At 32.0% G+C, this 15,710-nt stretch overlaps 1 protein-coding gene across 3 annotated transcripts in view; it reads left to right on the forward strand.

Annotated features, from left to right (window-relative positions):
- LOC143051770 (MYCBP-associated protein-like) overlaps window positions 1-15,710 on the forward strand; it is a 47,267-nt gene that overhangs the window by 18,166 nt on the left and 13,391 nt on the right. For all 3 annotated transcript variants that reach the window (XM_076224691.1, XM_076224689.1, XM_076224690.1), the window contains exons 12-14: window positions 661-847; window positions 11,553-11,625; window positions 12,954-13,141. In XM_076224691.1, the coding sequence (XP_076080806.1) occupies window positions 661-847; window positions 11,553-11,625; window positions 12,954-13,141 (448 nt within the window). The remainder of the gene's footprint in view (window positions 1-660; window positions 848-11,552; window positions 11,626-12,953; window positions 13,142-15,710) is intronic.

The following is a 15,710-nucleotide window of genomic DNA, read 5'->3' on the forward strand; positions in this document are numbered from 1 at the left end:
AGTACATATTATGACGTAATTGTGACGTCATCACATAACAATCTTAATGTTTTTCATTGATATTTCTTGACCCTATGCATTTCTAAACATTATGTACTAATTTGAGAAAGTTATCAAACATTTTATTTTCTTGGGCCAAAACCAGGCCTTAATGCCCCTACTCCTTTCATTTCAAATGTGGACAATTAACATCCACAAATTTGGATCTTAGTACAAACGTTCAATTTGATGTCAGGGCCTCGGTGGCCAAGTGGCCTAAGTAGTTATAACTGTAATCACTAGCCAGTAAACACTGAGGTTTGGAGTTTGAACCCCGCTCTTGCAGGTGCATTCCACTCCAATCTTAATGGACTAGGAATGTCAGTTTTCCTATCCAAAGGTCAGTGGTTTTCTTTGGGCACTCTAACTTCCTCCACCAATAAAAATTGGCCGCCACGAAATAGTCTAAATGTGGTGCTTAAAAGTTGCATTAAAACACAAAAAAATCAAAAACAAATCAATTTGATGTTAAATTTAAAATCATGATGTCTTTAGGTTTTTTTCTCAAGAATTTGCTGTTCACTGAAAAAGATGTTTAGTATTGCCATTGTGACAAGGGTGTCATATTAAAATAGTTTCTTTTTTTGTTATTTGTAATAATGAAAATATTATTTTTTCCAGTGAAAATGATAGCTTCAAAGGACCAGCATTAGCCATCGGTCAGCAAATATTGACCTGGAAAAAACTTCCAGGGGAAAACCCTATACGACCATTGACCCTGACCTTTAGATCAGGACTAGGTCAGATTCAAATAAAGAAAATACCAATGAAGAATTGTGGGAGTACACATGTGCGTTATTATTGGGAGGTAAGGAGTATTCGATATATGTGTAGCTGTATTTGACCTTTGATCTAGATAAAATAACCATAGCAATGTGAGAACAAATGAGAAAAATCTTTGTTAACCAAATGGTTTTCCCAAAAATTGTACCAACAGTAAGCTTAAGTTTTCGGGTCAAGTAGGATAAACGGTACTGTAGTTCCATTGGAAGAACAGAATAATAAATCGGTTAAATTTTTGAAGTAAATCGGTTTATATATGAAAGTTGACAGGTCGACAGGTTGACACTTTCAAGGTTGACAAGTGAAAAAATCGACAGTTTGACAAGTGTTATAGTCGACAGGTTGACAAGTGTTATGGTCGACATGTTGACAATAGTTCAGGTCGACAGGTTGATAAGAATGAAGGTCGACAGGTTGACAGGTTGAAAGGTTTAATTTTACAATTAAGGAAATAATTTTTGAATTCAAAACTTTTTTTTTACAGTCTCCATTTCTCACAGTGAAATTGTTAACTTGTCGACCAGTAACTAATGATACTATTTTACACTTTGCAAATGCTTTCAAGTTGTCAACCTGTCAACCTGTCGACTTGTCAACCATAACTTACTTTTTATTATATTAAATTGTCAACTTGTCAACCTGTCAACCATTGAGATATTTACATTTTTAAAATTGTCAATTTTGTTAGTAGCTCTAATTTGACCAAGTACAAACTGTCCTACCATAGCACTGGTGTCAACGTGATGATCGTAACTGCAGTTACGATCATCCCAATATGGCGGACACAAATATAGGGAAATTTTATATGGCTGATTTCTCCACTTTAACAGCTTATTTTCAGATTTGTATTATGTCAAGAAACATCTTTATAGGCAATGCCATTGAAATATTTTTCCGGACAGGATGGAAAAGCAACAAGAAGAATGAAAATCAAGATACAAAAAAATCACGATGATGATCGTAACTTTTATTTATTTTATCAACGATGATCATAACTTTTACTTAAGATGAATGTAACTGTCTGTTCCAACGAAGCATTTTCTGATAAATAAGAAAAAATAAAGCTGTCTAGTACGCAATAAAAATGTACTTTATCACATGATAATAATGAGGAACGATCACTGAGGGGATGGTAACATCCTATTGGTAAGTGCACATGCAAATGGTTATGACTTCACAGAATTTCGTATTTATTTTTATCTAGTTCAATATTGAAATGCATTGGGGGTTAACAACTTTATATTGATTTCATATGTACACAATAGTACCTTTTGAGGATCTGGTATATTTTGGGAATTCAGACTTTATAGTTTCTTTTAATAACAGATTTGCGATTTTTAAAGGAGAGGTTGAAAAAATAAAGCATTAAGAAATGTTATCAGGGATGATTCCACTATATAGTTTAGCGGCCCTTAAATCTGCCAGCGGCCCCAAAAAAATGTTTGTGAATATAAATTCCCAATTCAGGAAAATAAAATAAAAATCGGTATTTCCGGAAAAGTTTCAGTCACCGATTACGGCAACCATAATTTGTCATAGTTTGTCGTCAAAACGTAGTAAAATCCGGATAAGAATGCTGACTACGATCATTTTATTAACAACAATTTAATTATGTCAACTTAAGGTAAACAATTTTAGCAGCCGGATTCAATTGAATAAAATGTTATGGGAGTTTTTGAATTCGCAAAAGTGGATCGCTCAGCAGGTTGATCAAAAACGTGCTTTTTGTCAAAATTGGTGTCAAAGCAGACCTCGACAAAGAACAAATTCAAATTTTGATACAACATTGATGAATAAATTTTAATGGACGCCGATCTTATAAAAGCAGATCGCCCAGCAGAGCCGGTTATGTAACCTGATTAAAACTTGTTTTGTAAAAGAAATTATTTTATATTTTGCTCTATTTTCTCAAAAGACAAAAGTTTGCACGTTTTTGAAAATAATGTTGATGATAGACCATTCATGAAATGAGCTGCAGCCCCCCCCCCCCCCTCCCTGAAATACGATGTCATCATTATGGAACTGTTTCAAAAGATATAAAAATGATCCAAATAATTTTAAAGTTCACTGGTCAATTACTTTAAATATCTTATCAATTAAGTATATAACCTTTTGTAATTGCTTTTCTGAATTCGACAATTGGCTAGTTCAATTTGAAATCCATTTGAATCAAGGTAAGTTTATAAAGATGTTCTGTTGAAAAAATACCCAATGGATGATTTTTTTCAGTGGTTAATACGGCATGCCGTTTTGCTATTCAATCTAACTTCAAGATATCTCATAAATTTTATAAGATATCTTATATAATAGTTCATTAGATATCTTATATAGTTTGTAAGATATAATATCTTACATAGTTCATGAGATATGTTATAAAATTTATGAGATATCTTATAAACTATATGATATATATTATAAACTATATATAAGATATCTTATATAAAGTATATTTATAAGATATCTTATAATCGATATTAGATATCTTCTTTATTATATAAGATATATATTTATAAAAGATATCTTATAAAAAAGATTATTTAAGATATCTTATATATCATATAAGATATATTATTAGAGACATCGTATAGAAATTATAAGATAATTCATATAATATATCTTATATAATTTTCTTAAGATGATATCTTATAAACCTTAGAAGATATCTTATAAAGTATATAAGATATCTTGTAAGTATATACGATATCTTATAAGGGAGCTACCATTTGATTTTTATGGGGGGGCTAGGATGAAAAATTTTGTCCTGCATTTTTTTTTAGCTGTAATCTCTGTCCTGCCTTTTTATTTTTCACTCTGTTCGGTCCTGCCTTTTTTTTTTATAGTTTATCCTGACTTTTTTTTTACCTAAATTGTTGTCCTGACTTTTTTTTTTGCAAGTGTCTCATCCTGCCTTTCTTTTTACTCAAAACTCCTGTCCTGCCTATTTTTTTCAAATTTCATCCTAGCCCCCCCCCCTAAAAATCAAATGGTAGCTCCCTAAGTATATAAGATATATTATATATTTAATAAGATATCTTATAGTTTTTTAAACTTTATAAGATATCTTATTAAATATATAAGATATCTCATATAATATAAGATAGCTTTAAAAAATTAAATTATATAAGATATCTCATATATTAAATGAGATATCTTATAAAAATCTTATATGTTATATAAGATATCTTATATATTATGAAATAATTTGAGATAAGTTGAAATTTGAATAAATAACTAAACTGCTTGCCATAGGTTTATGTTAGCTGGTATATATGCCTTGTTTACCAAAGTTAAGATGATAGTGCATCATGTGCAATGGTATTCATGTATTACAACTTCCCTGGTCTGAATCCAATAACTTCTTCAATCAGTGTACAGGTGAAACTTAATATACATTTTCCGTTTTTACAGGCAAGGAAAATGATATTATTTCGTTTTAGATTGTATGCATAAAAAATTCCCAATTGGGGTAAAAATTCCCAATTTGATGTAGTCAAGGGACCCATTTGAAAACACCTGGAATCATCCCTGGTTATCATAGCTGTTGAATGAAAAAAAAACAATGAAACCGTCAATAAAGGGTGCTACTATTGGATTTTTATTTGGGGAAGGGGCTAGGATGAATAATTTTGTCTGGCATTTTTTATGTTGAAATCTCTATCCTGTTTTTTTATTTTTACTCTATTCGGTCCTTTTTTAGCTCACCTGGCCCGAAGGGCCAAGTGAGCTTTTCTCATCACTTGGCGTCCGTCATCCGGCATTAACTTTTACAAAAATCTTCTCCTCTGAAACTGCTAGGCCAAATTTAACCAAACTTGGCCACAATCATCATTGGGGTATCTAGTTTAAAAAATGTGTCCGGTGACCCGGTCAACCAACCAAGATGGCCACCATGGCTAAAAATAGAACATAGGGATAAAATGCGGTTTTTGGCTTATAACTCAAAAACCAAAGCATTTAGAACAAATCTGAAACGGGGGTTTAATTGTTCATCAGGTCAAGATCTGTCTGCCCTAAAATTTTCAGATGAATTGGACAACCCGTTGTTGGGTTGCTGCCCCTGAATTGGTAATTTTATGGAAATTTTACTGTTTTGGTTTATTATCTTGAATATTATTATAGATAGAGATAAACTGTAAACAGCAATAATGTTCAGCAAAGTAAGATTTACAAATAAGTCAACATGACCAAAATGGTCAGTTGACCCCTTTAGAAGTAATTGCCCTTTATAGTCAATTTTTAACCATTTTTCGTAAATCTTGGTAATCTTTTACAAAAATCTTCTCCTCTGAAACTACTGGGCCAAATTAATCCAAACTTGGCCACAATCATCATTGGGGTATCTAGTTTAAAAAATGTGTCTGGTGACCCGGTCAACCAACCAAGATGGCTGCCATGGCTAAAAATAGAACATAGGGGTAAAATGCAGTGTTTGGTGTATAACTCAAAAACCAAAGCATTTAGAGCAAATCTGACTGGAGTAAAATTGTTTATCAGGTCAAGATCTATCTGCCCTGAAATTTTCAGATGAATCGGACAACCCGTTGTTTGGTTGCTGCCCCTAAATTGGTAATTTTAAGGAAATTTTGCTGTTTTTGGTTATTATCTTGAATACTATTACAGATAGAGATAACCTGTAAACAGCAAAATGTTCAGAAAAGTAAGATTTACAAACAAGTCAACATGACTGAAATGGTCAATTGACCCCTGAGGAGTTATTGTCCTTTATAGTCAATTTTTTAACAATTTTCATAAAATTTATCATTATAGATAGAGATAATTGTAAGCAGCAAGAATGTTCAGTAAAGTAAGATGTACAAACACATCATCACCAAAACACAATTTTGTCATGAATCTATCTGCTTCTTTTGTTTAAATTCACATATATAATATACCAAGGTGAGCGACACACACTAGTTTTTCATCCTGATTTTTTTACATAAATTGTCATCCTGCCTTTTTGTTTGACCAAGATGTTCTTCCTGCCTTTTATTTACTCAAATCTCCAGTCCTGTCTTTTTCCAAATTTAATCCCATTATAAAAATCAAATAGTAGATCCCTTATTGATATGTTTGGCTTAAAAGAACTTATTTGACTAACTTCAACAATACATGTCATAAAAATTACTTGATGGAACATTAAGAAGCTGTGCGTTTTTTATTTGCATAATAATTTTCACACACTTACTCAAAGTTATGATATTGTTGATGCCAATACTATACATGTCATATATGAATTTGTAACTTTTACCTGTTTTGAAAATTGTATATTTCATACAGTTAACTCTCGTTGTCTCGAATTCAGTTGACTCGAAATTTCGGATGAGTCGAAGTTTTCACGTGGTCCGGAACTTTGTTCCATATAAATGTATGTAATTTGACTCCTGATGAGTCGAAATTGGATGAGTCGAAATTTCGGTTGAGTCGAACTAAATTTACGATCCCAAGGTTTACAAAAGCAATCAAAATTCATTATTTATCTCGAACTAATACACATATGTCGAAATATGACCTCCGGCATTTAAATGGATTGAAGAGTTAATCTGACACTGCACAAGTAATTAAATTTCCAGTCACTGACCACTCTATTGATTTATGACATGCTATTTCAACGAGTGTTTACCTGAGATTATCTTTTATAGAATTTTTATATATAATTAGTGATACATTTTTAATAAACATGAAAAAGTATTTAAAATGTTTACAAAAGAATTAATTGTGATTTAAACTAATGAGCTTGGGTGGTTTATTCCTTGAATGCCAACATCCTTTGATCCGGTGCATTACGTTTGCGCGCATTACCATTACATTTGCGCGCAAAAATCATTACGTCTGTGCAGCTTTTGATTACAATTGCACGCAATTTTTTTGACAGGTAAACTCAGGTAAAATACAGGTAATAATATTTATTTATAATTTGTTCACTTGTTTACAAGTATAAGTACTCATTCCGTTAGTCTAAGTCCCCTGCTCACCAACGATGAGGTGGAAGTGGGATTTTGAGCAAGATAAGTCCGTTTTATTATGCACAAGCACTAAATCCTAGAAATATATACAGATGAAAATGTTAAAATGTTAAAACATAGCTAATCTTTAATAAAGGTAAAAGTATTGATAAATTCATTACTTTACATGTCGGTACGTGCCGAAACTCCATGTTTGTACCTTGGTGACACTTCACAAAGTAATTTAAATTATTTACTAATTTTAAAAACGAACACTATTAGTTGAAACACTTTTCATCCTGGAATATTCACAATGAAGTTACATGAATGCCTTAAGCTTTACTACAGAGTCTACAATGATCACTTTATAATTGGTTTTAGAATTTAATATGGACAATAGATAATTTGAATTAAGAAATATTTTCTAAATTAATAATTAAATAATTGATAGTCATATTTATTATAATTTTAACTAAAAATAATTTATAGTCAATTACAATTTGATTTAATCTTTATTTATATTTTTACCTGGTTGACCTGTAAAATGAATGCGCGCAAATGTAACCGAAAGCTGCGCGCAAACGTAAAACATTTTAATCCCCAAATGCGCGCAAACGTAGTGCGCCCCTTTGATCTTCTGACAATTTACCTGTAAAATTATGTTGGCATTCGAGGAATAGGTGCAAGTAGTTATCACAACAAAAGTGCATGCTAATCAAAACAATCACATTAATTAGACATAGGTGGATTTCAGGTAATAAAATTAACGGTACCAATTTTCTTGCACCAGATGTGCATTTTGACAATACATGTCTCTTCAGTGATGCTCGTGGCCAAAATATTTGAAATCCAAAGCTTATATAAAAGATGAAGAGCTATAATCCTTAACCTATTATTAACCTTAATCTAGTTCATGTTTGTCAAGTTGTTGAACATTTTTAGCTCACCTGGCCTAAAAGGCCAAGTGAGCTTTTCTCATCACTTGGCGTCCGGCGTCCGGCGTCGTCCGTCGTCCGTCGTCGTCCGTCGTCCGTCGTCGTCGTTAACTTTTACAAAAATCTTCTTCTCTGAAACTACTGGGCCAAATTAAACCAAACTTGGCCACAATCATCATTGGGGTATCTAGTTTCAAAAATGTGTCCGGTGACCCGACCAACAATCCAATATGGCCGCCATGGCTAAAAATAGAACATAGGGGTAAAATGCAGTTTTTGGCTCATAACTCAAAAACCAAAGCATTTAGAGCAAATCTGACATGGGGTAGAATTGTTAAACAGGTGAAGATCTATCTGCCCTGAAATTTTCAGATGAATCGGATAACCCGTTGTTGGGTTACTGCCCCTGAATTAGTAATTTTAAGGAAATTTTGCTGTTTTTGGTTATTATCTTGAATATTATTATAGATAGAGATAAACAGTAAACAGCAATAATGTTCAGCAAAGTAAGATTTACAAATAAGTCAACATGACTGAAATGGTCAGTTGACCCCTTTAGGAGTTATTGCCCTTTATAGTCAATTTTTAACCATTTTTCGTAAATCTTAGTAATATTTTACAAAAATCTTCTCCTCTGAAACTACGGGGCCAAATTAATCCAAACTTGGCCACAATCATCTTTAGGGTTAGTAGTTTGAAAAATGTGTCCGGTGACCCGGCCATCCAAACAAGATGGCCGCCATGGCTAAAAATAGAACATGGGGTAAAATGCAGTTTTTGGCTTATAACTCAAAACCCAAAGCATTTAGAGCAAATCTGACAGAGGTAAAATTGTTTATCAGTTCAAGATCTATCTGCCCTGAAATTTTCAGATGAATTGGACAACCCGTTGTGGGGTTGCTGGCCCTGAATTAGTAATTTTAAGGAAATTTTGATGTTTTTGGTTATTATCTTGAATATTATTATAGATAGAGATAAACTATAAACACCAATAATGTTCAGCAAAGTAAGATTTACAAATAAGTCAACATGAGCAAAATGGTCAGTTGACCCCTTTAGGAGTTATTGCCCTTTATAGTCAATTTTTAACCATTTTTCTTAAATCTTACTAATCTTTTACAAAAATCTTCTCCTCTGAAACTACTTGGCCAAATTAATCCAAACTTGGCCACAATCATCTTTTGGGTTAGTAGTTTGAAAAATGTGTCCGGTGACCCGGCCATCCAAACAAAATGGCCGCCATGGCTAAAAATAGAACATGGGGTAAAATGCAGTTTTTGGCTTATAACTCAAAACCCAAAGCATTTAGAGCAAATCTGACAGGGGTAAAATTGTTTATCAGGTCAACATTTATCTGCTCTTAAATTTTTAGATGAATCGGACAACCCGTTGTTGGGTTGCTGACCCTGAATTGTTAGTTTTAAGGAAATTTTGCTGTTTTTGGTCATTATCTTGAATATTATTATTGATAGAGATAAACTGTAAACAACAATAATGTTCAGCAAAGTAAGATTTACAAATAAGTCAACATGACCGAAATGGTCAATTGACCCCCTTAGGAGTTATTGTTCTTTATAGTCAATTTTTAACAATTTTCATAAAATTTGTAAATTTTTACTAACATTTTCCACTGAAACTAATGGGCCAAGTTCATTATAGATAGAGATAATTTTAAGCAGCAAGAATGTTCAGTAAAGTAAGATGTACAAACACATCACCATCACCAAAACACAATTTTGTCATGAATCCATCTGCTTCCTTTAATATTCACCTAGACCAAGGTGAGCGACACAGGCTCTTTAGAGCCTCTAGTTTTTGCTGTTACTGCTTAAACCAATATGATCTTCTCTCAACATAAAACTTTGAATTTTATTTTATTTTTTGCATCACAAAGTGTGTCTATTGTCAGGAATTCCAGGTTGAACAAATTCTCAAATAGACTCTTTGGACTTTGAAGTTTCTTTTCAATATTTCTATAGTTGTGTGTGCTGTATTATCCTCCCATAATACTTGATGGAATTTCTCGAAACTTTGTATCTCATGTTTATAGTGGGATATTCATATTTAATTTTGTTCAGTTGTTTAGGATATGGTTATGATTTTACACCCTTATTATTGTAAGTGATTCATAATATATTGTTCAGGTGTTTGTGATGTTTGTTAATTTTGAATAGTATATTATTTGTTTGAGACAGAGCACACAGAAATTTGAAAACAATACATATACAATAACATAAGCAAACATATTACGGCAGATTGACAAAAAGCACTACTTATGAGATCTGATAACAATTGTTGAATATTTTATACAAGCAATTTTCACATTTAACAGTCTATTACAAGTGTAAAGTTTAATTTATTGTTCATTTGAAAAGTTAAATTATATCAAATAATAAAATATTCAAAATGATATGAAATTGAATAAATCTCTATCATTTTTTTCTAGATTGAAATAATTGTTTTTAACTAGAATTGCTGTAATATTTGTAATATGTCTTATGTGAATGAACATTTCTGTTCCCAAAATATGTTTTTGTAATAAAAAGTAATAAAAATGTTTTATTTTCTTTATTTATTTAAAATTCATAATAATTTTCACCCCAAAATCAACTATTTTTTTCTTAAATGTTGCAATTTTATCAAATTCACCAATTATTTTTAACATTTAAATACTTATATAAAATAATTTAGACATTTATAAAAACACCTATTATTCTTATATAAACATCTATTAAAATATTTTTGTTGGCGTTCAAGGAAAAGGTAACATATAAAATGTTGGCATTAGAGGAAAAGTATAAAGTAAGGATTATGACTTCCGTTGATGATCACCTAAAAACTACTTCATCGGCTTCTTTAATCTTGCTGTGTTTTCTTTTGAAAAGAAAGAATGAGATCAAACAAAATGAAGATAAATCTAAATTTTCTAAAATCTCTTGTACCTGAGAATTAATCATTTTGTCAACTATAAACGACCTGAATAACGAAACTATCGATTTGAAATTACTCTCTCGGATAAAAGCCATAGGAAAAAATTGAAACTGAAACAATAGAATAAGTAAAAATAATGTTATTATAATAATAAAAGACCATGACATACAAGTACATCGATCTGATACCAGAATATCGATCCCCTTCCCATATTCACCCGGATTTATTTTAGCTTTACTAAGCTAAGCAAGAGTTGTATCCCTTGTTCTGTCAAACTTCTGGTTTTCGTTTGAGTCTAACTACGTGTATCTCGAAATATTTCTCTGGTCCGGCTGACTTCGAGATAACGAGAGTCAACTGTAATAATTTTTTATTTCATTATTCATGTATGTGTGGCTGTTTGGTATTTTGTAATTGTTTGTTATTGTATTTCATTATATTTTATTATATTTTGATATAAAACAAGTCTGAAAATAAGTGGAGAAGATTTTATGCCCCACCTACGATAGAAGAGGGGCATTATGTTTTCTGGTCTGTGGGTTCGTTCGTCTGTCCAGTTTCAGGTTAAAGTTTTTGGTCGAGGTAGTTTTTGATGAAGTTGAAGTCCAATCAACCTGAAACTTAGTATATATGTTCCTTATGATATGATCTTTCTAATTTTAATGTCAAATTAGAGTTTTGACCCCAATTGCAGGGTTCACTGAACATAGAAAATGATAGTGTGAGTGGGTCATCTGTGTACTGGGGACACATTCTTGTTTATTTTTAGTCTTCATACAAGCTTGTACAAAATTCATACATCATTGAACATTAAAATGTACAGATCATCAACTCCCATGAAATCCTCAAATAATTTACAGAGTTATTTCCCTTAAAACAGCCCAACATCAATCTTATTCATATGTTTTATTTTGATTTACAGAAAGTTCCAGTAGAGAATCCATTTGGATTTGTGAAGCGAAGACTTCAGCAGTATTATTTCTTCACAGAAGGTGGTAAGTGTCATATAACAGAAATAAACTTAGGAAAGGTAAAAATCATTTTTATACCATCTCATTTGCATATAAGTAAAAATCACATTTAATATTTTGGTGTCATGATTTCTTTGCAGCTTGCCTTTAATCACATTAATAGATACACTCAGTAAATGTTGTATAATAAATAAGAAATGAGAATGGAAATGTATCAAAGAGACAAAAACCTAACTAAAGAGCAAAAAATCAGCACAAGGCCAACAAAGGTTCCTAATCGTCGCTGGGCTTCCAAAATGTTGTAAATTACAAAATTATCAAGAAAAAAATATCTCACAATCAGGCTTTGAAAATTTTGACAAAATGCATGCTTCCAAAATGTAGTATGTGAACTTAAACATTTTTGTGAAAAGCAGTGAAATAAAAACTTTGACATTTCTGGATATCCGAGAACTTAAATTATTTTCACAGAAATAAAGAAATATATAGTTATTTTATTCCCAAAGACATAATTACAACGATTTTCAAGTTTTCATACAACATTTTGGAAGAAAACTTTACAAACAACTGACATTGGCAATTTTGTAATATGTCTTATTTCAAACCTTTTTATTGGTCTAACTGTATGCTATTTTGTAATACCAAAGATTTCCTCCTGCCCAGACCATTGGTGTCAAAAAGTATTATTAGCCAAAAAAGTCATATACAACATTTTGGAAGCCCAGCGACGTAATGCTTTCTACTTTCTGATCTGATTATGTTTTGATGAAATTTTTGACTCTTATCATTAAATAGTGTGTTTCATTACAACAAAACCCAATGATTATGAAAACCTCGACAGAGTAAACCCAGATCTTTATAATCAAAGTGCAGACATATGATCTTAATTTTATCCTGCTTTAGGGCCTCTTTTTTTTATTAGCTCACTTGACCTGAAAGCAAGTGAGCTTTTCTCATCACTTGGCGTCCGTCGTCCCACGTCCGTCGTCTTGACCAAAATTGTCAGTTGACCCCTTAAGGAGTTATTGCCCTTTATAGTAATTTTTTAACAATTTTCATAAATTTTTGTGAATTTTTGTAAATTTTTAGAAAATATTTTCCACTGTAATTACTGGGCTAAGTTCATTATAGATAAAGATAATTATAAAAACAAGAATGTTCAGTAATGTAAGATCTACAAACACATCATGATTACCAAAACACAATTTTGTCATGAATTTATCTGTGTCCATTGTTTAATATGCACCAAGGTGAATGACAGAGCTGTAGACATTTTCACTACCTAAGTCATTTAAATCAAGTATAATATTATTACTAATATTAACATACATGTACTCTTTTTCTTGTTTTAGGTATTTTACCACCAGGGGGTGATATACAGCTTCCTGTCATGTTCAAGTCAGTTTTTCCTGGAAACTTCAAAGAAAGATGGAAGTTGAAGACTCGTCCTGTTCTTTGTGGTGGAGCAGATATCCTCATCAACTTTAGAGGCATAGCTTGTGAGCCTATGCTACATCTGGATCGTGTTGCAGAGATTGAGGTAAAATAAAGGAGTTTTGACGGGACTGCTTTCCTTCATTATTAGATACTTTATAGTCAGCTGAAACAGATTGAGCTAAGGAAACCCACTGTGCAAGAATCTCATGGGTAGTCAAGATCATTAACCCCCTTCCCCCGTCAATCTAAGGAAGAATGTCTTTAGCTCAGTCGGCAGTGATATTGTTGGCTTTTTTCAAAACTACCTCTACCCTTTTTTATTGGGAAAATATGCGTCATTTTCATCAAATTGGGAAATTAAAAATAAATCATGAATTTGACTGAAACTGCAATTTACCATACATGTGAACCTCCCGACGGGAGTACAAAACTCCCGTTTTCAGGGGTCACCTCCCGTCCTCCCGTGGAAGAGGAAAAACTCCTGTGCAGAAAAAAATTCATGAATGAAAATTTTCAGTCGCCATTTTTACTATTTTGTTTACAAAATTTTTCATTGAGATCGTAAAAGCCCGAGATTTGTTAAGTCGTAAAAACATGAGGTTTATCGAACGTATCCGGTGTAACCTGATTACGCAACATGTGGAGATTTTAATCCTTGCTAAAGGCTAATTAACAAGTGATAATAGTTTGATTGAACAATCATAAGGTGTTGGATTATCAATTACTCTATGTGGCTTCTGTTTATGGCACACGCCAAGGATGAATACCGATAAATACCGGCAGTGATAGAAAATGGAATGTTGTTGTCTAAACATTTATCGGAAGTTTTTTGATGCTGAGAAAACATTTATTGTATATGAAAATACTGGAAAAAGGAATGGTTGCAGCTCAATGTGAGCTGTTTGCTACACAAGCTGACTGAAAAATTATATAAGCAAAATGATTATTTTGTACACCATTATGTGTTCAAAATGCCAAAACGACAGTTATCTCCGTCTTCAAAGACACCAGTTTCAAAACAACAGAAATATTTGACAAAGTTCAACTTTGAGACATTAGTGTAAAATAATGTAATAGACAGTGCTTTAACTTATTTATTGTGAAAGAGTTAGAACAATGAAAATGATCAGTTTTCTGTCATCATATTAGTGCTTTTAACCATGCATACCCATTGTTATTGTTTGTTAATTTATTATAAATGTATAGCATATATATATATATATATCTCTTATATCTCAAGCCAATGCCAATGAAAAACAAATAAAAAAGATCATCATCAGCAATCAACAATGTAAAACAAAAATAAAAAAAAGATTCTCATCACTGACATCAGCAATCAACAATGTGAAACAAAAGAAAAAAAGATTCTTCTCAATTATTCCTTAATATATGCAGACTTTAACTAATGACATTCACAAGGAAGATTGAAAAAAAAACCCACAAAAATCACAAAAAAGACAGATTTTTACATCATATGGTTAGTTATACGTTGAAAAATAGGTCGATCATCTGTCGATAAAAAACCTCCTGATCTGAGGTCCAAACTCCTGACCAAAATTTCCAAATCTCCTGATCTGAATTTTACAGTCCATCACATGTATGATTTACAGACCCATTTTTAAGAGTCAAACCCTGCTTTAAAATAAGACCCCATTTTGTCAGTGATGATACATAATTAGACCCTCAAATCTGCACATATAGTCATTTTAGGCATGAAAATTTTTTAAATGAGTTTTTTTCAGTTTGTATTTATGCACAATTACTACCGACATGACTAAGACTGCACTATTTGGGAAAAAGTTGCACTGTTTGGGAAAAAAGTTGTCTTTTTAGGAATAATTTTAAGCCATTTTTATTTTACAAATTGGGATAAAAAAAAACCTTTAAAAAAAAAAGAAAAAGCCTTTATTCTCCACTAATTTAAGGCAAACAATATCACTGGTCGGTTAACACATTGCATTAGTTGTAACATAGAGGAACTGGGTTTGAGTCCCAAAGGAGGCAAAGATATTTTTTTATGTTGAATCATGCTCTGCAGTTACAGAATATTTGTTTATGTCTGTTCTACAATAAGAGTTTGGTACTGTATTATGATAACTTTTTGTGATGACATGAATTATCATTGATATTGTTATATTTATAAATTAACTGTTACTAAGGCTTTTCTACCTCAGGCATAGATTACCTTAGCTGTATTTGGCAACACTTTTAGGAATTTTGAATCTCAATGCTCTTCAACTTCGTACTTTATTTGGCTTTTTTAAAACTTTTTTGAATTCGAGCGTCACTGACAATACGCTCATCTGGCGTATATATATAAAATTTAGTCCTGGTATCTATGATGAGTTTATTTGCTATAATTGAGGTATAGTTAGGTAGTCTTAGTTATTGATTGATCTTTGTCTGTTTTGTCTGCTGAGACTGAGGTACAGTTAGGGAGTCTTAGTTATTGATTGATCTTTGTCTGTTTTGTATACTGAGACTGAGGTACAGTTAGGGAGTCTTAGTTATTGATTGATCTTTGTCTGTTTTGTCTGCTGAGACTGAGGTACAGTTAGGGAGTCTTAGTTATTGATTGATCTTTGTCTGTTTTGTCTGCTGAGACTGAGGTACAGTTAGGGAGTCTTAGTTATTGATTGATCTTTGTCTGTTTTGTATACTGAGACTGAGGT

The sequence above is a fragment of the Mytilus galloprovincialis genome, chromosome 11, assembly GCF_965363235.1.
Source record: "Mytilus galloprovincialis chromosome 11, xbMytGall1.hap1.1, whole genome shotgun sequence".
Classification (NCBI taxonomy): domain Eukaryota; kingdom Metazoa; phylum Mollusca; class Bivalvia; order Mytilida; family Mytilidae; genus Mytilus; species Mytilus galloprovincialis.